This window comes from Symphalangus syndactylus, chromosome 21 (genome assembly GCF_028878055.3).
Source record: "Symphalangus syndactylus isolate Jambi chromosome 21, NHGRI_mSymSyn1-v2.1_pri, whole genome shotgun sequence".
Taxonomy (NCBI): Eukaryota; Metazoa; Chordata; class Mammalia; order Primates; family Hylobatidae; genus Symphalangus; species Symphalangus syndactylus.
Window position 1 is genome coordinate 47,578,449 of NC_072443.2, and position 23,760 is coordinate 47,602,208.

Below are 23,760 nucleotides of genomic sequence, written 5' to 3' on the forward strand. Positions count from 1 at the left end.
CCATGAGGTTTGCTTTTTGATGTTGGCGATAATGAGGGTGTTTCTTCTAGGGTGGTAAGAACTAGGGCCCAGGGCCGGTACTCTATCCAACAGCAAACAACAGGCTACTGTTAGGGGTCTCTCCAGAACAAAGGGCATTTCTACAATGAGTCCCTCCTGAGGTGAAGGCCCCTGTAAGGTGGTTTTCTAAAGGAGCTAGTCCAAGAAGATGAATGGATACAGGAGGTGCAGACCAGCTGGGTGCTGAAGGAAGGCAGTGGCCACCAAGGGGCTACATGTTGGCAACCGGTGACCCTAATTACCTCTACTCACCTTCACATCTGAACTTGACAGTTTGATTTTCCCCGACTTCCTGGCTTTGGGGCTTGCTCTCAAATTTGGGGAATGCTGAATCCCTCTGGTCCTCCATGGGGATTCTCCTGGTAGCAGCCTTGCTCACAACGTCTTGGCTCCCCAGGCCAGGCTGCCTGGTGGGGAAGGTGGCTGGACGGGGAGCAGCTGGCCTCTTCCTCTCTTCTCCAGAAGGTGATAGGACCCCCAGGCCTGGTGCTCTTGGTTCCAGCTGAACTCTTGCGGCCTGCAAGGTGATGGAGCTGGAAGTCTTCTGAAGGACTGGGATCTGCGGGGGCGTTCTGGGCGAGTCCTTGCATGACTCCAGCTTAGACTCCCTTGGGGGCTGAGGCTGGCTGTTTGCAGCCCAGGGTGGGGAGCCACCTCTCTGGGGGCTGGAGCAGTTCTTGCTTTCGGCTGCAGCCTCCAGACTGTCCAGCTTTGACTCCTTTGAGCTTACATTGGTCACTTCTTTCCTGACGTCTGAATTGGTGGCTTTTGTTTCTCTCCCAAATGACCTGTGTGGTGGTGAGGGTGTGGGTAGGGTGGGTGAGGAGAGGGGAGAACAGAAGGATCATCTGGTTACTCACAAACATTACTCATCACAAGCACGGATTCCAGGGATCACAAAAGCCCACAAGTTAAGAGCAAGTAAGAGCATCTTTCTCGGCAGTTTGCCCAGTTTCCCAAGACACAGCACAAGCAGCCATTCCCGACACTGGCCTGTCCCGCAGCCCTGCCCAGAGCCCTGCTTTCCCTACATTTCCCTTCTCCACTGGTGCCTCCCTAGTTCAACCCCCGCCACCGGTGTCCCGTGTCCACTCTGCTCTCTCTAATCTATTTTGTATACAGCGACCATAGTCGATCTTTAAAAACATTAATCAAATTATGTCATTTCAAGCCTAAGGATTTTCCAACAGCTTTTCCACTACTTTAAGAACGAAACTGAGCCCCACAAGAGGGCCCACAGGAATGCCAGCTCCTGATTGTACAGACATTGGCCCACCATTCACCAGGCTGTGGCCACACTGGCATCCTTCTGGGTTCCCATGGGCCCACCTCTTGGTTCACAGCTTGTACATGCTATCCCTGCTGTTTGGAGCACACTCCCTGAGCTTTTCTTCACCAGCTAACATTCCTTTGCACAGGTCTGAGCTCAAATACCAAGTTCCCGAAATGGCTTCCCTGCCCCTCTATTCTAATCAGTGCCTTCCTGTTGTCCTTCCTCACAGACGCATCCCAGTTGGTAACGTGCGTTTGTGTGGTTTAAGCCCTCCTCTACGCCCACCTCTGCACACCCAGCATCTAGCGCCGAGCCTCACACACAGGAAAGAGGCTCCTGCTGTGTCTGGGCTGGATGAGTGAACAGACTCCACCCTGGAATGAGGAAGGCGGCCTTCTCAGAGCAGTGTTCTTCCTCAGGATGCTAACCAGAGAAGAGACTGTGTAGATACTGAGAAAGATGGCGACACTGAGTTTTCCAGTCTCTATACTGACAGCAACCTGAGACAGAATCCATGTGTCATATTACAATAGGAGAACAAGACAAAACACCCAAAATAAAACAACACCCTCCAAACGGCCAATTCTTCTGCCCTATAAGATAATTCAGAAATCCAGGGCATTTCTTGATAACATCCCTTCTTTCCTTGCAGGGCATTTCAAGAGGGAAAACGTAAAAGTCACAAAGCCTAGACATACCTATTGGCACTGTCCAAACCTGGAAAAAGGGGGAAGAGTGGAAAGACTGTTAGTAGAATGCTGTATACACCAAAATTTCCCTCCCCAGGCACTTCCTCATCACCGTGGTCCCACCCCGCTGGCTCCTTCCAGCTTCCCTGGCCTTTGAATTCCCCCCAGCCCTAGAGTACATTGTCAAAGCTTCAGGTGCGGTCCTTTGGGCTTTTTAATAGTGGCTGGTGCTACCATACCCTGAGGGCATGGAATCTGTTTCTGTTCACTAAACAGAAGGAAAAGAAACCAATCCAGGGACAAACAAACATCTACTGAAAATTCCAAACCAAACACTGTAACTTACCATTGCACAGAAAAGCATACTTTTAATGTTATCCAGTTCTTCAAAGAAAAAACATAAAATACATATTTTTCCTGCTATATTCTTTCTCAAATTTTATCATGGTAAACTTCAAAATATACAACAGTAGAAAGACATAATAAACCCTGAAAGCCATCACCACGATTAAGGAGATACCACATTTTGCCAGTCTTATATATCCATTTTTGTTTTCTTTTGTTTATTTGTTTTCAAGTATTTTAAAACAAATATCAGGCAACATATTTTGTCATGAAGTCCATCAGGAGAGAGTAGTTTTTAACTCAACGTCAGGGCAGGCACACATTGCTCTGGGTGTCTGGTGGCATCTCCTTATCCAGCAGTGAGCCACCAAGTCAGGTTTTCCGGTCAGGACCAGGATTTCTTGTTTTAGTGATGTCAAGTGAAATAGAGAATACCAGCATGCACTGCACACAGTACAGTCAGGATACTTGTTTACCTATGTATAAACGTTCTGGGTTGCAATGTACTGTGAAATATATTTCTTTCTGTAGATTGTGAAAAATACCCAGGCCAAAAATAGTAACAAGAGCAAGGAGGAATCGTTTCTAAGAAGAAGCAGATGCAGAAGAGAAAAATCAGAAGAAAAGAAGGAGGCAAAGAAGGAGGAAGGACTGAAAGCCACTTCCCTTCCTGACCCCCGAGTTCCTGCTCCAGTAAGGTGACATGCAGCCCCTTCCCCATCCACGCACTCCCTCCTCAGCCTGGACTTGAGGAACCAAAGAACTGTAAGGAGGAGACGTGTTCAACAAGACTTCCAAGGAAGAACTGACAGGGCTGACGACTCAAGGAGAAAGAGGCAGGGGTCAAAAGGATGCTGGAAAGTCCAGTTTGGGTGTGAAGGAACATGGGAACCCTGGTAGAGGGAGTCAAGTCAAAGGATCGCCTGACTTGAAGGACAGAGTAAACTATGAGTAAATTCTGGGCAGGTTAAATTTGGGGTGATGGCAAGACGTTAGCAACATTCATTCTTCCAGCTGGCAATCACAGATACAAAAGGCAGTCTGGGTGAGAAGAAAGGATTGAAGACATGGAGGGGGAGAGTATGGGAACACAAGGGAAGGTGGCAGCCAAGCACAGGGCATCTTCCCTTGCGGCCAGGTCTGTGCTGCCCCTTCTCACCCTTTCTTCTTGTCAAAGACCTGCCTCTGGTGGCCGGGCGTGGTGGCTCACGCTTGTAATCCCAGCACTTTGGGAGGCCAAGGCAGGCGGATCACTTGAGGTCAGCCTGGCCAACATGATAAAACCCTGTCTCTACAAAAAATACAAAAATTAGCCGGGCGTGGTGGTGCGTGCCTGTAGTCCCAGCTACTCAGGAGGCTGAGGCAGGAGAATCGCTTGAACCTGGGTGGCGGAGGTTGCAATGAGCTGAGGTCATGTCAGAGCAAGACTCTGTCTGAAAAGAAAAAAAAAAAAGACCTGCCCCTGGGGAGTGCCTGGGTGTGTGAGTGGGCCAGGTGTATACACACACAGGTGCGCAGTGAACAAGCAGCTCCTCTAGGAGGGTGCGGCACCAGGCAGGGATCGTTCTGCACTAGCCCTCCACTGGTCGATACCTTGGATGGAAAGTTCAGCTGACATCGAGGCCTTCCCTGACCCGTTCACCACCAGGCACGTGTACACTCCCATGTCATCTTGGTTGACTCCATGGATTTCCAGAACCTGCATCCCGTTCTTCTCAGACATAGACACACGGGCACTCGGCTGCAGTGGAACATTTCCCTGTGGATGGCAATGGGGTAACTTGGCCATACAAATCTGCTTACCTTCTGGCTGTGTCCTCCTGCCTCCTGCCAATCCTAGTGGGGCAGACTCCAGGGCCTGGACAGCAGCGCCCTCTGCTGTGGGCCCTGTCAATGCGCTCAGAGAGCCGACTTTAAACAGTTCAGGGGCCCTGACTTGAGGTCTGTGGATGTGGTGTGGTGCTCTGTCCTGCTTAGAGCAGTTGCCTGGAAACTGTTTCAAAGGAGCCTGAGTTTGAGGTAGGAAATCCCATATTCCTCACTTCAGTTTTTCCTTACCTCCCCATTCCTTTTATTCTTTTCCTAGGGGAGTTCAAGAGAATTAGAAGCAGGTAAAAGGTGTCAATACTCACTTTTACCCAGGCATTCCAACTCTGAAAAACCTGTTCCCCTGGCCATGACTTTACCTGTTCCCCTTGGAGCCTCACTGCCCTGTTTAACAGCCATCCCCAACCCCATGCCACTGCCTCCCTGCCTGCCCATCTCTCCCACTTAAGCTTCACTTCCCCCAGCCCTGAATGATTTATAAATCCCTTCCACATGGAGCCTCCCAACAATATTTTGAGGTAGGTGGTATTATTTCTATCTCACAGATAAGGAAACCAGGGTTCCAAGAAATCAAATGACTTATCCAGCTTCACAGGCTTTATAAACCAGGGAGCTGTGGCTTGACACCTAGAACCCTAACTTCACAGTCCACTCTCAAGATTGTCAGACTTGTCTTGACTCAGAAGTTTTCTGCTATTTTGTGAGTGTGAGAATTGTCAGAACACTGTGGTCTGAGTAACAGAGGGAGAGTTGTAATAGGGACAGGAACATGCATCACTAACAAATATACAGAGAACCCCTGAGAACCGCCTGAAACAGGAGGAACAGAATGGAAAGACTCCTACTAGTTGAAGGGTCTAACCCTGAATTTTCAGGGTCCCTAGGGCTGTGATATGGTTTGGCTGTGTCCCCACCCAAATCTCATCTTGAAATGTAGCTCCCATAATTCCCACGTGTTGTGGGAGGGACCCAGTGGGAAGTAACTGAATCAAGGTAAATAGCATGGGCAGGTTTTCCCATGCTATTCTCATGATAGCGAATAAGTCTCATGTGATCTGATGGTTTTATAAAGAGGAGTTCCTCTGCACATGCTCTCTTGCCTGCCGCCATGTAAGGCACGACTTTGCTCCTCATTCACCTTCTGCCATGATTGTGAGGCCTCCCCAGCCATGTGGAATGGTGAGTCCATTAAACCTCTTTCCTTTATAAATTACCCAGTCACAGGTATGTCTATTAGCAGCATGAGAACAGACTAATACAGGCTGGATCAGGGTCAGGGCAGACAGAAACCTCACCTTGAGCCAGGTGACCTGAGGTTGGGGCCGGCCAGTGATCTTGCAGGAGAATCGTCCCATCTGTCCTTCTTTGACCACAACTCGGCCCAGCTTGGTAGCAAACTTTGGTGGGCACTCCCCCCAGATGCTTGGACGGGTCTCCACTGCTGGAGCTGAAAATCTATCCCTGTAAGGAAATTGGCAGAGAATCCAGTCCCAGACAAGGCAGCAATTCAACCGTCCTCTCTCCACCTCACCCAAAGGCACTAAGTTGAGGTCAGAAGCCATCAAAGTGTAGCCTTCCCAATTTTATGCCTCAGAAACTTTCTCATGCTCTCTCTAGAAAAATGTGTGGCACCAAAACCTATTTCCTGTACCTCTTGGGCATGCAGCTAGACTTCATTTACTAGCCTGCCTTGCAGTTAGGCATGCCTGAATTCCACTGAGCCCTGGCCGAAAGCCTGGGTTTTGGCCAGGAGACCATGAGCAGAAGAGCTGTATGCCACTTCCAGGGCCAACTCATAAGAACCTCCCGTGAGGCTCTGCAGTCTCTCTCGTCCACTCTGCTGGTGAGATCCAGAAGGCCCAGTGGCGGCTCAAGGGCCTAGGAGATGACGCTATAAAATGGAAGCAGCCTGGGCTCCTGGAAGATAATGTGGATGGCTCTCCCCACGTTCCAGGATATCTGAATTGAACTTTCCCTAAGTAAGAAACAAAGTTTCCCTGGGTTGAGCCATTGTGATTCGAGGCTTGTCTGTTACAGCAGCTACTGTTACCCACCTCTTCTAGGCTTGCTTATTTCAATCTTCTGACTATTGCCTTGATTGTTAGAGTCCACTGCAGACTCTGGCCACCTCTCCCACTTCCTTAGCATTTAGCAGCTGGGCCAAAGGGGCCAATCACAGAGGCGGCCAGGTCAGGAGGTGCTGCGTAAATGACACATCTCATTGTACTAGGCTCCCGCCCTTTGGTTATTATAACCTAGGAGAGCCAAGACTTACTCCCCAGACCTATCCTGCTCAAGTCAGCAGGAAAGCAATCCAACCCTCACTCTGTCTTGAACATCCAGGACTTACCCTAAGGTTTTGGAAACAACAGGTTGACCAAGCTGCTTCGCAAAACTTCCTGCAAGAAAAAGGGTTGATGAGTCAGGTCTAAGCCACCAACTTGGAGCAATGAAAGTAAAAACGATTTAACAGCAGGGGTGGGTGGGATAGTGATGGTGATAATTATTCTTGACTGAGCATGGGCTGTGTCACTATGGGTACTATGGTAGGTGTTTACGTACATTATCATGTGAATTTCTTGCAATAATTTTATGAAGCTGATACTACATTATCCTATGTTTTAAACGGATGAGAGAAATAAGATTCAGAGAAGTTAAGTCATCCATACAAGGTCACAGAGTCAGTAACAGTGCAGAAATTCACCCAGGTCTGCCAGATTCTAGAACTCTCAACCACTCTGCTGAGTTGTTATGGTGGCATGCTCTACCTTCCATTTTGGGGATTATTTAGGGGTGATTCAGGACCTCTCCAGAACATTTTCTCAGTTAAAGGGAGGGAGGGAAAGGCCCATGCCTATCTCTTACCACACCTACTCTTGACTGACACAATCAACACTCCATTCTTCCACTTAAGGCCTGGCAAGTAGCAGCAAGCTGAAAGGGAGCAGGACAGATCACTGCAGATGAGCTACAGCGGAGCCAGCACCTCCTGCAGAATCTGCAGTGCTGCCACACTGAGCACTGCCAGTCCTGGGCAAGGCGCTGCTATGCTATACACTGCCTGTCCTGGGCAAGGCGCTGCTATGCTAGACACTGCCAGTCCTGGGCAAGACACTGCTATGCTATACACTGCCAGTCTTGGGCAAGGCGCTGCTATGCTGGGCACTGCCAGTCAGTCCTAGGTGAGATGATGAGGCCATAGTAGGTGCTATTCTACTGGGCGCTGCTGATCCTGGGTGAGCTGCTGCTGTGCTTGGCAGGAGGCCATTAAATAGCAAAGCCAGCAAGGCAGCTGGGGTTAGCTCCTTTCATCCAGCTCCTGCAGCTGGGAGGGACAATTCACAATGTGACCACGAAATAACTCTAAAGTAGTGGGAGTTTTATTTTGAGGGGTGGGGTGGGAAGAAGGGGTCATTTTTGAGATGACGATCACCCTGAAAGTTGTTCTTCTTTTGCTGCAAGCTGGGAATGTTTATAAAACCCTATCCCAGGGAGGGTAGCGTCATCCTCTGGTATCAGCAGACACTTGCTGTGGGGAATTTGCAGGGAGTTTACCGCAAAAGGGTAAACTTCCTTAACTTTAACTCTGGTCACATTTATATGACTGTGTAAGAACATAGGTGGAGGAGAAAAATTATGGCGGAGTATTTTCACCAGCCACACCCGGTTTAAGGTTCCACCAGAAATTTAGTGAAAAGGGATTAATAACAAACACTTGCATCACATTTAAGTTGTGGCTCCATGTAATTGGTGATTACAATACAGGCATTTCTGTTTAACATTACTTAGTGAGCTGTGTCTAGCTTTCATTCCTGAAAGTGTTTTGGTTTTTGTCATTCCATTCTCTATTCAAAAGTAAAAGAACTTCTAGATTGATAAAAGGAGAGACTTGTTTTGAAAGGACCCAACTGACAGTCAAGACGCTGGGCCCTCAGATGCTGCTGGAGGCAGAGCCAACTGTCCAGTCCTCCTGGAAATATTTGAGCGAGGAAAAATCATAAGCTTTAAAGATGCTCTGCTCTTGGGCTAGCACCTCCGTTTCTGTGACTCCATTCAAAGGAAACGACACTAAAGTTAGAAAAGAAAGTTTACACAGCTATTCGCTTTGATCTTATTTGTAATAGTGAAAGTTAGAAGCAACATAAATGTCACTCAGTAGGAAGAAAATAAGTAGTTAGGTAAAATGTACAATTAGACATCTTATTCTGCCATTAAATTATGTTTAAGAATATCTGAAACATGCAGGTACATGTTAGGATATTATCTCTTTCATTCCTCAGCACACTCCAAATGGGCTATGATCCTCTCCACTCCACTGGGCTCCATCCCAACCACAATCTTGTCAAACCCAATGGTTGACACTCTGTCTCCATCTCACTCAGATGCTCAGTAGCATTTGACACAAGGTCCCACTCCCCTTCAAAGCACTTTCTCTTCTAGACTTTCCTGCTTTTACCAGGTTATCCATCTTCTCTCAACCTCCTTCTCTGCTCAAGCTTTGCATGCTGGGACAACCTACGGCTGAGTCCTGGGCCTCTCCCCAGCTCCATCTAATTTACCCCAGGAGGTCTGAGCCCCATAGCTTTAAATATCATCTATATGCTAAAGACCCCAACCCATATGCCCACTGGAACTTCTTATTCACTCATCAGAGGTATCCAGAACAAATCTCAGCACATTGTAGGTATTTAAATATTTGTTAAGTAAATACATTTTGGGAAGCATACAAAGTTACCTATTTAATGTGATCATAATTAGGTAAAACTAAAATACCCAAAGACAGGAAAATGACCAGAAGAAAAGGTACCATGTTATTAATACTGATTATTTTGGGGGTTATGGGACTCTGAGTAATTTTATTCAGCTATAATTTCTAAAACCTATAAATATAATGGTAAAGAAGAAACAAAACATGAAAAACAATCTAGTTGCAAAAAAAGGGGCAGGGAGGAAGAAAGTAAAATCTGGCATCCAAATAGAGGATGGATAGGGCCTTCTAAACATGCTCTATACAGCAGCATTATCCAGTCTCTAACATTTCACCACAAAATATCTGTGTACCATCCATTGTACTACCCACACTACTGTATCACTCATTTCATCTGGGAATAAAGATTTTATAAAATTAGACTGATTAACTGATAAATGGATAAACGAAATGTGGTGCACCCATACAATGAAGTATTATTCAGCTGTAAAAGGAATGAAGTACTAACACGTGGTATAACATGGATGGACATTGAAAAAGTGCATTAAGTGAAGGAGCTCAGACCCAAAAGGCCATGTATGATAGGATTCCATTCATATGAAATGTCCAGGAGAGGCAAATCCATAGAGAAAGATGGTGGTTCGTAGTTGCCAGGAGCTGGGGGAGGAGGAGATGGGGAATTAATGCTCAGTGGGTATGGGGTTTCCATTTGGGGTAATAAACAAGTCCTGGAATGAGATAGCAGTGATGGCTGCACAACACTGTGAATGTACTTAATGACAATTGTACACTTTGAAATGGTTAAAACGGTAAATTTTACGTTAGGTATGTATATTTTACCACAATAAAAAAAATTAGACTGAGCATTTTAAAAAGTCTTGGGAGCTAAATATCTTAATCCAAAAGGCTTAAATTCCTTTGTTCCTTAAAAAATAAATAAAAGCAAAAACATGGCACTTCCCCAAAGAATAGCCAAAGAATGCTGGGGAGAGATACTTCTATGTCAGGGTAAGAGGGTATGATGAAAACGTAACACATAAAGCAGTCAGCTAAAAATGGAATTGATGGATGCTTATTTTAATATGAGTTAACAGAGAGTTCACATCAAGACAAAAAGAATTTAGACTAACATTACTAACGGTCTATTTATAGGAAAAATTTGAAGTTGCAAATTGTTAGATAAGGCAAAATTAATTTTGTAAAAGTATGAAAATCTGGCAGAACAGTAAGGTTATGTAGAAAAATAAGTGGAAAGGGGATTAAAGTAGAAACGCAAAAAATAGAAGAGTGAGTTAAGAGAATTGGTGAGGACAGAAGCAAGTTGCTGAGAAAAAGGAGAGGCCAAGACACTGACGGTATCCGATCTTAGATTTTTCAAAGACAAGTAAAAGAGAATGCTGGCAGGTCTTAGGATTGGAAAGTTCAGTGGTGGAAGGGATAAGGTAGACCTAGCTCTGTTTGTCAAGTGATACAGAAAGACTGAATCGGGTCAGAGCACACTGCGCAAAAGTGAATAATGTGATCAAAATTGAAAGGAGTTGAAATGCTTCTAAAAATGTGCGGTGATATAATTTATCATCCAAACAGAGACTCTCAACACTGAGAGAGATGCAATTAATAATCATGCCAGGATAGCAGGAGAAAGCTAGGACTGTTCCAGGAAAAGTGGGGAGCAGTCGCCCTACTTGTAGCCAACTTCAAAGTGTTTTTTGAGGATTACTTAAAATAGTGGTTCTCCACTCTATCAGGACAAATATCCGCTTTTTATAACACGTATTAACTGGTACCCCCATGCGACCTTGATCAAAATTCCCTTCTAATCACACATACACATATGTGATAATTTCAAAAACAAAATAAATGTAAAGCCTTAACTAAAGCATTACGGTGATATAGAGGGGAAGTGAATGATAAAAATATGGATTTCAATATGCAACTGTTCAAGCACGACCATTTCAATATGTAAGTGCTCAGGCACATTAGACGACAAATGGCAGATTCTTGCATTAACTCCTAATGCATGTTTAGATTTAAAAGTGAATGATGAAAAATCATACTGTACAAGTAGCACAGCAAAGGGAAAGAGCACAGGTCTACAAGTGGACACTAGAATATTCAAATAAAAAGATGTGTTATATAAAAAAGAAGAAAATAACTTTAAAAGAAGATAACATAGCAAGACAAGTTATAGACCACTGAAGTAGAGCACATTTTTAGAAAGATGATTAATGTATTAATGTGGTGTTAAAACAATTCTCCATTTTATGATATGGGGTTGAGTAGTAAAAAAAATATCACAGTAAAAGTTATCACAGGATTTCAAGGTAAAATCCCACCTTACCTTGAAATACACATTCGGTGAATGGTTTGGACGAAGGAACAGTGATAATAACAAGAGACTATAAAGAAGCCATGTGCTAGGATGAGAACAGCAGTCATCTCCAAAACATAATGGAAATACAGAATCTTTTTTTTTTTGAGATGAATACATAATCTTTTTACAATATAGATTTATTACTGTTCCCCAAAGTTTTAAAAAATGTGAGATGGCAATAAAATTCAATAAGATGCCTACATTTTATGCATCTCCATTAACCTAATACTATTTGCTTCTAATATTAAGAGTTTTAAGTCTCTTCTGATCCACATTTTCAGGGCAATAGTGTAGTAACAGCACTATCTATATATACAATTATATGAGGTAATTATATATATATAGATAGAAATGTTATATTTCATTTAGTAGAAAATTTGTGCAGAGTAAATTTTTCAAAAATTTTGGAGCTATAGCTTCATTCCTTTTAATCTTCCCTCTAAACGATGACCATTTCTTCAATTACTGGGCTTGTTTTACAATGTCTTGAAGACTTTTTTTTTTTGTATTATTGAAGACTAAGGAACCACCGATTTATATATTTGTGGTGTCTGTTCTCGTAGGACTGTGAGGAACTGGGAAAAGATTCTTGCTGTGAAGCCCATCCTGTACCCCTAGTGCTTGCTCCCTAAATCTGGCAACACTCCCAATCACTGGGAAACCAAAAGGGCCCCTGTGAATCTCCTAAGTGCCCCCTAGAGGGTGGTACTGTCTCCGTTTAGGGCCAGTGGTTTAAGAAAACCTCTGGAGAAGTGCCTAGAACCAGAATTTCTGGTTGAATATTAAACTTGATATTGAAGAAAAAAGGAATGAAAAAAGTCAAAACTAAAGGTCACTGAAATTGCTCAATGTGAATAACATTTTTGCTGAAATTCTCTTTGAAGCACTCTGCCTTTCTTTTAAGGCTCAGATATTATTCCGGATTTTGTTGTACATGTTAGTCTACTTCTTGAAGCTCTGACTAGTGCTTATACATACTAGGAACTGAATCCCTTTCTTAGTACAGGGGATAAAGTACCAAAGGCAGCTACAGAGGCAGTCAACAAATATTTACTGAGCTCTTTCTACAGGCCAGACCCATCATGGCTCAGGCCCTGTGGTTCCTTACACTGGGGATTCAGTAACTGATAAAAAGAGACATGTCTTGCCTTCATGGAGCTTACAGTTCTAGTGGAGAAGAAAAACATTTAAAATACTTATTTACAATTTATTTATTTTTATTTTTTACATATTTTGAGATGGAGTCTCACTCTGTCGCCCAGGCTGGAGTGCAGTGGTACAATCTTGGCTCACTGCAGCCTCCCCATGTCGGGCTCAAGTGATCCTCCTGCCTCAGCCTCCTGAGTAGCTGGGATTATAGGCACCCACCACCACATATGGCTAATTTTTATATTTTTAGTAGACGTGGGGTTTCACCATGTTGGTCAGGCTGGTCTCGAACTCCTAACCTCAAGTGATCTGCCCACTTTGGCCTCCCAAAGTGCTGGGATTACAGGCATGAGCCAGAATGCCCAGCTTTATTTACAATTTAAACACAAATAAGTTCAAGTATAAAGAACTGTGAAGCCAGGCATGGTGGTACGTGCCTGTAGCCACAGCTTCTCAGGAGGCTGAGGCAGGAGGATTGCTTGAGGCTAGGAGTTTGAGCTTTATTTATTGCTTGAGGCTAGGAGTTCTTTATATCCCAGTACAAAGTTCAATAAAATCTGAGGAATGAAGAAGAGGCTAGAACTATGAGCAACTGGGAAAAGCCTAAATCCACAAAAGGCCAGGGGTGGAGATGGGAGAAGGAGGTGGAGGAATACGAGATGGAAAAAAAAGGAGGCAGCATCAGTGGCAAAAATCTAAGTTGGGCCAGCAAGGGCAACCCATGTGTATTTTGGAGGGAAAAAGAGGCAAAGGCAAAGTGGAGGGTGAGGGAAGAGATTCCAGCTAAAGGAAATTTGGAAGTCATCCTTCAAGAACAGAATGAGACCAAGTAACTTTCCAGCTAACTCTTTTGTATACTAAATGAGTAATGCTGCTTCTGCAAAGGCAGTCTTGAACACACAACTATTTTACAGCAAAGAGTCTGGTGGGGCAAAAAGAGTAATTTTCCTTTCTATCACATTTGTATTGTTAACTTTAATGAGACAGAAAAGGATAAAAACTCAGAGCATTTTAAGATTCTGCCTAGATTTTAAAAAATTCTGCCTAGATTTTTAGAAAATGAAGAGTCATTAGGGAGTTTTAGAGGTTGAAAAGCATTTATAAAGAAGATAAATGGGAAATATAATTATAGGTCCTTTAGATGGGTAGAAAAGTTAGATAAAGGAAGACAGTCCAAAAGAAATAAGAGCAAAAAGAACCAAAAGAAGAACCATGACAAACATCCAGGAGGAACACAGTAATTTAAAACTCAGCCAGCATAAATAGACATGGCCTAAAAATGTATAATGTCATCAATCCAACCCAACATGAAGATAAAAAGAGTCTGAGAGATCTGCCCCTGAAACAGGGCAGTGGCAACAAAAGATGGCACAGGAGCATTCCTGCGATTTCAAGGTGGCCCAAGAATCTTGGTGTCAGTGGCACCACCAGAGCTGCATTAGTGGTCACCAGGGCTACTCTTCTCCCTTAAATCTCATGACAGGGGGTCATTCTCCCTTCTGCTGTCACAGTCTAGGTGACCCACTGGCTGGCCCTCTCTCTCTCACATAGTCAGAGCCTCGGTCTGCATCACAGTGGTTTCATGCGGGTGTAGATAGCAGGAGCTGTGGCACTGAGGGGTGGCTGGGGGTAGGGAGAAGGTGTGCTTGGACCATCTGGGAGGGGAGAGCCAGGCAGATGGCTCCAGCCCAGTCAGTGTTTTCAGCAGCCCTCCAGGTGATTCTGATGCATGCTTAAGTTTGAGAATCACTGTACTAGGTGGAATATATCACATATGTAATTAAATCCTTCCTTGCTACTCCAAGAATGGTCTGTGGACCAGCAGCATGGCATCAACTGGTGGCTGGAAATGCAGACTCCCAGGCTCTGCCCCAGGCCTGCGGAATCAGCATCTGCATTTCAACCAGATTCGCCAGGTGATTTCTGTGCACATGCATTTGCACTAACCAATCCTCTAAGGTGGGTGATCCATCTGAGGTCTGGATCTCCTCTGGGGGCTGCCAGTTTGGCTTTCCCTGGGCTCCTGAGCTTATGTCCTTAAAGTTAACCCTTTATTACCTGAAATGACTCTCTGGTTCTTGCAGTGTCAAGGGCCTTCTCAGACTGAAACCACTGGGGCTGGGCATACCCACCATTTGGGCACTCACTCCACTTCATGTCCGAGGCTTACTGTGTGGATGTGTGATGACCCAGGACTACTCACCACCTGTTAGTCTGTTCTCACATTGTTATAAAGAAATACCTGAGGCTGGGTAATTTACATAGAAAAAAGGTTTATTTGGCTCGTGGTTCTGCAGGCTGTACAAGAAGCATGGCACCAGGATCTGCTCTTGGTGAGGGCCTCGGGAAGCTTACAATCATGGAGGAAGGTGAAGCAGGAGCAGAAATGTCAGATGACAAGAGAGGGAGGAAGAGAGAGAAGGGAGAGGTCCCAGACACTTTTAAACAACCAGATCTCACGTGAACTAACTGAGGGAGAACTCACTTATCACCAAGGGGATGGTATTAAGCCATTCATGAGGGATCCATCTCCATGATCTAATCACCTCCCACCAGGCCCTACCTCCAACCTTTGGAATCACATTTCAACATGAGACTTGGAAGGATCAAACATCCAAACCATATCAACACCTGTTCATCCATGTGGCTTTCCTCTTTTTGTTCTGTGTAAACCTTGTTTATTCCTATTCAGGTGGCAGCTTCTAGAACTGCACTGTTCAAAAGAGTAGCTGTTAGCCACTTGTGGCTATTGAGCACTCGACATTATTGCTGGTCTGAAGTGAGGTGTGCTGTAAGTGTAAAATATATCCCAGATGTTGAAGAATGTAAAATATCTCATTAATAATTTTTATATTGATTATACATTGCAATGGTAATATTTTGGACATAATAGGTTAAAGTATTTTATTAAAATGAATTTTACATGATATCTTAAAATGTGGCCACTAGTAAACTTAAGATTACACAAGCCTGGGCAATATGGTGAAACCCCATCTTTAAAAAAATAAATACATAAGGCCGGGTGCAGTGGCTCACACTTGTAACCCCAGCACTTTGGGAGGCTGAGGTAGGCGGATCACAAGGTCAGGAGTTCAAGATCAGCTTGGCCAACATGGTGAGGCCCCGTCTCTACTACAAGTACAAAAATTAGCTGGGCGTGATGGCACACGCCTGTAATCCCAGCTACTTGGGAGGCTGAGGCAGAAGAATTGCTTGAACCCAGGAGGCAGAGGTTGCAGTGAGCCAAGATCGTGTCACAGCACTCCAGCCTGGGCAACACAGCAAGACCCTGTCTCGGGAAAATAAATACATACATACATACACACATACATACAAATACATAAATTAGCCCAGTGTGTTGGTGCAGGCCTGTAGTCCCAGCTACTTGGGAGGCTGAGGTAGGAGGAGCACTTGAGCCCAGGAGGTCGAGGCTGCAGTGAGCTGAGATTACACCACTGCACTCTAGTCTGAGCAACAGAGAGAGACATTGTCTCAAAAAAAAAAAAAAAAAAAAAAGATTATATATATGGCTTACATTAAATCTCTACAGGACAGGTCTGTGGTCCTCCACTGGAGAGGAAGTTCTCAGAGGGCAGGTACCATGTCTCTTCCTTGCTCTGCACAAAGCCTCACGACCTGCCCTCTGGAGGTGGGCAAGTGTCAGAGCTGTCTTCAGAGAGCCTTCCAGGGGCTCAGACCAAGGTTGATTTCCATCATGCAAGGCCCTGAATAACTGCATGGCCCTCATCAAGGCACTCCTTCTCTTGGGGGATCCTGAATGTTTCTTGGGCCTGATCACTAAATTAAAAGTCAGATGAGTAATCTTTCTCTCTTGAAGATTTCCCTTTTTAAGTAGCTCTAAGGATGCTAATGCCAGTTCAAACAATGATGAAGCTACCACTTTCTGGGTGCTATTTCCTACTAGCTGTGCTTATCCTTATACCACACTGTAGGGCAGCCATGAATTCCAAGGCACAGAAAAGGAAGGCTTAGGAAGGTTAATTTCTCCATAGTTAGAAATTAGTAGAGCTAAAATTCAATCCAAGACCATTTGACTTTCTTTCCATTGCACAACGCTGCCTCCTAAACTTGATCACTAAAGGATTACAAAACTCCACATATGAATTACACTCTGAATTCCTGGACCTCTGTTCACTCCAAGTAAGAAGCATAGCACAGAGAGCTGGAGGGAAAGCAGGTGGGCTGCTAGGTTTCCTTTGTAAAGGGTTGGGCTATCCTGGCACAGCCAACAACTTATCCATGGCAGAAGGGCCCAGAGTGGACTCTTTCAGGCCTAGGTCTGTGGGGTGGCCCCAAATCACACATTAGCTTAAAACCAGTCTTGCTGCAGAAGCAGAATGTGCATAGGACTCACACACATTTAAAGAGCTGCATCCTTTATGCTGTTCTCTATCTCCTAGAGTTAGAAGACAGAAAGTATCTTACATTTTATGTCTTAATTTTATTTTAATTAACTTTATTTTAATTTTAATTTGAGGGCCTGAGTCTCCCCAAATGAAAACCAAAGGGGAGGGGTGGGGTTGAGAGCTTTAGCCGGCTCTCCTTCCTCTACAGCCCTCAGCCTGATTTCCTTTCCCCTGCCCTGAGTACCATGAGCTACTAAAAATTTTCCTGCTTGGTCATGACATCAGATCTCACTTCCTGAACAGTGGGGATTGAAGAAAAGGTTTTCATATTATCTAGGTTTTATATGCCTCCCCTGTATTCCTAACAGACTCCAATCTTCCCTTAATGTGGATCATAGAAAACAAGGGCTAGTCCAGGTTGTAGAGACCACCAAAGTCAAACCCTTTATCCTGCAGAAAGACAGGTGCAAAGGTTTAGAGTCACACATCTCATTGGCACAAACTCATAACTCAGTGCTTTTTCAATTTCCCCAGCTCTAAACAGAACTCAGAAGAGGGAACAGGGTAATTTTTATTTGTAGGCATCAACACAAAGTTCAGGCATTGAAAGGGGGTTCATGTAGGGGAAAGCACAGCACCAGGATGGCAGAGCTGAGGTCCATCCTGAGGCTCTGAACAGGGGCCACTTTCCATCTGGAATGCCCCAGCCACAAGCACTCAAAGGTCATTAGAGTAAGTGAGTCACTCAGTTAAAGAATTTAAGGAAAGCATCCAAACTATGTATGCTCCACTCTGTGAAACAGCCTGTTGGCCCTTCTGTGGTGTGGGGAGACAGGGTAAACAGGGCAAAGGGCGGCCATTAGCCCAGGTGCACCTCGCCCCCTTCTGGAACCTTCCCTGACTACCTTAATTCTCCATCTAGTGTCCCCTGAAAACCAGATTGGGAGGACAGTCTTCTGAAAGAGGAGAAATGAGTCTGAGCCTTGGTTTATAAACTTCCAGTCTTAGAAAGACCGGGAAGGGTCAAGGGAACCTTGTGTTACTTCTGAGGGGCCGACAGACCCCATGTCCTTCCTGATATCAAGGCTTTAAGTGTCAGCCAGGGGCCTGAACTAGAGATACTCTTTCCAGTGGAGTGGCTTCAGCATGGCAGAAGGACACACTAGTAGCAAAACATATTTTACTTATGGTCCAATGTTTCTCCTAGAAGTTTTAAAGTTAACAGAATTTTTTAAAGTACAGAGTGGGGAAAAAGACAAAAATATTAGGTTGGTGCAAAAGTCATGCGGTTTTAGCAATTACTTTTAACTAATATGTTAACACATTGATGTGTTTACTTCCTACATATTTTTCTGAGTTACATAATTTTTAATAATGAGCATGTATTATTTCATAATGACGCTAAAGATGATGTTAATGAGGATAAAAACATTGTTCATTCATTCCTCAAATATTTCAGTATCTACCATGTGCCAGGAAGCTTTCTAGATGTTGGAGATAAGGCAATGAGCAGAGAAAGTCCATTTCCTCCTAAATCTTCCATTTAGTGGTGGGGGATGGAGGAGACACTGCAATGTGAGATGGTAATACGTCCTAAAAGAAAAACCTCGAGTGGGGTGAGAGGATGGAGAGTCATAGGGCTGGGATGGTTGGGAAAGGGCCTCTAAGGAGCAGACAACTGAGCACAGACCTGAAGGATGTGAAAGGAGCATCAGGCGAGAGGCTGAGGGAAGGGCTCTTCTTTTACAGAAGGAACAGCAAGGGTGAAGGCCCTGTAGCCTTGCTCAAAGAAGGGCCAGAGGCGGGTGTGACCACGGTGGGCTGAACGGGTGCAGAGTGGTAGAAGATGGGTCTGAGAGCTAGGGAGGGGCCAAATTGGGTGGGGCTCTGTAAGACCATCCTAAGGAGTCTGATTTCAGCTGCAGTGTGAGGGGAAGCCATGGGAGGGCTCAAGCAGGAGACAGGTGATACCTAGTTTGACAAACATTGTCTCCTGGATGCCTCCCTTGTTCGCAGGGACCACATCTCTCCCATTAGATTGGAAAGTCCTGAGTTCAGGGATGGGGTGTGTTTTCTCTTGTCAGTTCCTCCATCCTTCAAGAGAGGGCTAAGGCAGGAGCTGCAGGCCTTGGGGAAACTGAGAGCTCAGCTCCCTCCCGGACTCGGGCCTCCTGGGACTCACCTTCTACTGTCAACTCCACTGTCACCTGGCGAGCACCACTGCCATTGGTGGCTTCACAGGTATACTTTCCCCTGTCCTCCTCATGGACAGCATGAATCACAAGGCTGAAAGTCCCCCGGATGCCGCAATCCAGCAGGAAGCGGCCCCCGCTGGTGATGGGTTGCCCGTTTCTGTGCCATGTCACCTGGGGCTCTGGGTAACCCCGGACCTTCAAGAAAAAGAAGAAAGGGTAAGAGCCTATATTTCATGAGTACTCTCTCTGTGTCAGGTATGGTTCAGAGTGCTTTACATGTGTTAACTCATTTAATCCTCATAACACCCCCATTTCATTCTCATTTTACAGATAAGGAAATCAAGGTACAGAGAATTTTGGCAATTTCCCAAGGTCTCAAAGATAGAAGGTGGCAAAGTCAGGCATCCTGGCTCCAGAGCCCACTACGCAAATGACTCTCAAGCCCAGCTGCATTTTAGAATCGCCCAGGGGAGCTATAAAAAAACACTAGTGCCCAGGTCCCACCTTAGACCAATTAGATTAGAATCCCAGGGGGCCAGGACTGAGTATGGGGATTCTAGACCAGTGCTTCTCACTCTAACATGCTAATAAATCCTTGGTGATCCTGTTAAAATGCATATTCTGCTTCTACAGGTCCGGGCTGGGGCCTGAGATTCTGCAGTTGGGACAAGCTCACAGATGCTACTGATGCTGCTGGTCCCTGGGCAGTAGCAAGGTTCAGGACCTGCACTGCCCAGCACGGTAGCCACTGGCCACAGGTAGCGACGGAGCACTTGAAATGTGGCCAGTGAGACTGAGTTGCACTGTAAGTGTGCATTACACACTGCGTTTTGAAGACAATACAAAAAAGGGCAAAACATCTCAATAATTAAAAATATGGATTAGATGTTGAAAAGTAGTATTTTTGATATGTTGAATTAAATGTATTCAGATTAATTTCAGTTGTTTCTACTTTTTAATGTGGCTACTAGAAAAGTTATAACTACACTCAGGCCTTGTGACAGTCCTATGGGGTAGTGCTGCTCTAGACCACTCGCCTTTCTCTAACTGTAGTTAGCAGCTGACATTTGCTGAGTGCTAAGTGTTCAGCACTTCTCTAAGTACTTGGCTCATCTGAGTTTCCTTTTTTTTTTTTTTTGAGATGGAGTCTTGCTCTGCTGCCCAGGCTGGAGTGCAGTGGTGCAATCATCTGAGTTTCATAGCAACCCAATCAGAGAGAAGACATCTCTCAAAAAAGGGGAAAATGCAGAGATAAATTCAAAGAAAAGAATTCACTTTGAGTTTTAGAGAAAGGAAGTCCCCCAAGGGCCTTCAAACACTTGAAACTCAGTAGGCTCTTCAGAATTAACTCATCTTTGGAGGAGTAGGGTTCAGAATGGCTCACTAATGTGCAGCCAAGGACCCAGAATTGGGGATTTTAGCACTGGAAAATAGAAGGCATCATAGGAGTTTCCTGAGAACAAAGTTGTTTGCATTACAAAACAGTGGTAGCAATAGTTTTATCCATGTATCCACTTCAAGAAAAGAGAGAATGGATATGGATGAAGCAAAACCAAAATTCAGTGAATGACTCCCAAATTGCATTTACAAAGAAAGGCTTCACTGATCTGTAGCAATAATCCTCCTCACACCCCCTGCAAGGTCACAGAGTGATGCTATGTTGGCGCATGTGCACACAGGCCTGGACATCCACATGCACTCTCCTCCCTCCTCTGCAAGGTCACAGAGTGATGTTATGTTGGCGCATGTGCACACAGGCCTGGGCATCCACATGCAGTCTCTTCCCTCCTCTGCAAGGTCACACAGTGATGCTATATTGGCGCATGTGCACACAGGCCTGGGCATCCAAATACAGTCTCTTCCCTAAGCATACTAAGAGAGGAAAGAGCTATGCTAAAAAGCGCCGGTTGTTGTCTTTGGACTGTGCTCAGTTTCCTTCCCAGGTGTTCAGCCCCTAGCCCACCCTTAGACCAGAGTCTCAGTAACCAGGATGCAGATTTCTTCCTAAGGAAGGAGGCCTTGAATAACAGGGAAAACTCCCAAAGTGAACAATCCCTCTTGGATTATTCCATATAGTCACTCCTCAGTGCCAGTTTGTGAATCTCACAAGACTGCCTTTCTGTCCCCACTAATCTGTGGTCAAGCTTCAGTGAAAAAGAAACAACAACAAAACTCCAAATCAATATGGTCTATCTTATTTACAATGTCTAGAAACAAAAATATATCCCTTTCCTATTAAAATCTAAACTATACTCATGACAGAGATTGAGTACTTTGGAGGAAATGCTGAGACTCTGGAGTGGATTCCCCGAAAGCTATGTGAACAATGCCTGAAGCCACTGTAGCCTCACCAAAACAAGTGTTCCAGACCTTAGGCTGACAGTGTTGAAGGAGACCGCATCCATCAGGATACACAGGGTCTCAGCCACTGTAATATAAAATGGTGTGTTAACAGCTGTTGTCTCTGGGTGGTTAGGATTGTGAGTCTCCTCCTTTCTTTTTAGTTAACTACTAGTTTCTGAGAGTTCTGCAATAGTACACCTAGCCTTTGCAAAACAGAAAAAAGAATTTTACTTAAAAAATGCATTTCTTTTATATTAGTGTGCTGTATAATGAATGTATATAGCACACTCATTAATTTGTTGAGGGCCTCAAGGAATTTAAATCTAGTAGTGGAAATAAAAGAGCTATGCAAACAAATGTTATGCATGTTTAAAAGTGACAGAGGTCATGCACCCATATAAAATCATGTCATCTTGTGGCCCTAAAGGCAGAAAGGTTCAGGCATGGGAACATCAGACAACAATTACACTGTTAAAGCATTCTTCTCATGTGAAACCCTTTCCTACAGAAGGAAGCCCCTCAAGACTCTGCTCATACAGTGAATCTGCAAACCATCATTGTCTTCTCCTGCACTCCATTAGGCAGGGCTGGTCTACCTGTCCGAAGATGATCATGCAGCCTCCTATCAGCTTCAGAGAAAGGGAGTGCCAAGCATTGCAACAAGGAGGAGGTAAATCATTAACTGTGCCAAAGGCGTCCTGGCATTCCATTAGCAAGCCCACTGGCCCCCTGCAGCAGGGCCAGCTCCGGTGGCTCACTGGGCTCTGGGGCATCAATGATTAACTGGGGACATTGTGAACGTTCCAGACCTCAGGGACACGATCCTTCTGTCTCTTTCTCTTTTCCTCTCACTTTCTACACATACCCCAAGCTTACCTCTGAAATGCCCTCTTAAAATAAATATTTAGGAATTTGAAAATATGCTGAAACTGGCATCACTTAAGAAAGTTGCAGTTCACTATGATACTTTTATAGCACATTGGACCTGAAGCAAACGCAGGAATTTTTGTGACCTTGTTCAGTTCCAAGGTCTGAATGATTTGCAACTTTAATACTTGCCCTCCCAATATGGAAAATCAATCCGTTTTTACTGTCTGCCACTACCCTGGACCTCTGGGTGGTGAAGGAATAAGCCTGGGTTCACATCCTTGGGATACATGACAATAGCCCTGCCCTCCCAGGTTGCCTTATCTGCTGTCATCACTGGCCTTCCACCAAGAAGTCATAGCTGGGATTTTTACAGTCAGGATCTTCATCAAGAGCACAGTAAAAACTCTTTGATCCCGTGGTTTTCAGAGGGCCGCCGTGTATAGACTCTTACTTGACTCTTGCAGCTATGAGGGAGATGTCTTTGGCTTGGATACCCAGAAGCAGAACCTCAGATAGGGCTTCAGAGACCCCTGCCTGCAAGTCCTTGCCAACACTCACAGCAGCTGGGAATGGGCCTAATGAAGGTTTACAGGTGGGGCACCAACAATATCCACAACAGCTCGCAAAGCCAGTCGTATTACTGGGCCCATGTAGCCTAGAAAAGAGGCCTGGAGAAGTAGATGGTTTGCCATGATCTCACATGGCAGCTTAAATGGCAGATTGGAGACCATAATTTTGGTTTCCAGGTTGAGTGGTTGTCTCCATGCCTTATCGTAAATCCATGTTTTTGGTGAGGTAAGTTCTGTAGAACCAAAAGTATTAATAAGCGTCTATCTCCAAGGACCCTAAATCCCTTATAGGTTAAAGCAATATCTGCTCCCTACTTTTGGAGAGTGTCAAATGGTTCACCAAGGTTATAATCACACCATAAGCAAGTCTTGGGCTATTCCCTTGTTTTCGTAATGAGACAGGATTGGTGCCTGCCAGGTGTGTACCTAAGACACCCCTAGGAGAGTCAGTGTGGTACAGAGAGGCTAGTATGCAAGCCAGGGCCTGCACCCTCTGTGCCTGACTTGGTGTCCTAGCTTCCTTGGGTTGTAATTCCTCCCTTGTATTAAGGAGGAAATTGCTTTTGGTATCTAAGTTTCCTCCCATCTCTGAAGTATTATGGTTTTAAATGGTGACCCACTTAGCTTCTTAGGGAAGATTCTTTCCTTTCCCCTGCATTCTCCTCTGGGTCCAACCCACAACCTTAGTACCCTCTAATCCTCCATATGAGAAAACCAAGTAACCACAAGAAGAAATGCTCACAAACATGAATAGACAGCCCTGAGTTTTCACCACAATGAGTTTTGGAAATGGCCCCAAAGAGGGTCACTCTAAGGAGAGAATCGCATTCTTGACACAGTAACCACATTTAATTGGAGGTTGTATTCTCGAATAAAAGCCAGGTATCAAATAAATCAAGGGTATAACCAACAACTTGTCATAAAAATAAAGATATAGTCACCATAACCCCTATAATAATTTTAAACAGTAAAACTGTGCTCCAGTTTCATA

At 44.7% G+C, this 23,760-nt stretch overlaps 1 protein-coding gene across 1 annotated transcript in view; it reads right to left on the reverse strand.

Moving 5' to 3' along the window:
• The window catches only part of MYLK (myosin light chain kinase), a 279,682-nt gene that overhangs the window by 128,316 nt on the left and 127,606 nt on the right, over positions 1–23,760 (reverse strand). Inside the window, exons 4-9 of the mRNA XM_055258971.2 lie at positions 18,975–19,182; positions 6,545–6,593; positions 5,490–5,655; positions 3,961–4,126; positions 2,032–2,050; positions 313–848 (exon numbers count right to left, since the gene is read on the reverse strand). Of these exons, the coding sequence (XP_055114946.2) occupies positions 313–848; positions 2,032–2,050; positions 3,961–4,126; positions 5,490–5,655; positions 6,545–6,593; positions 18,975–19,182 (1,144 nt within the window). The remainder of the gene's footprint in view (positions 1–312; positions 849–2,031; positions 2,051–3,960; positions 4,127–5,489; positions 5,656–6,544; positions 6,594–18,974; positions 19,183–23,760) is intronic.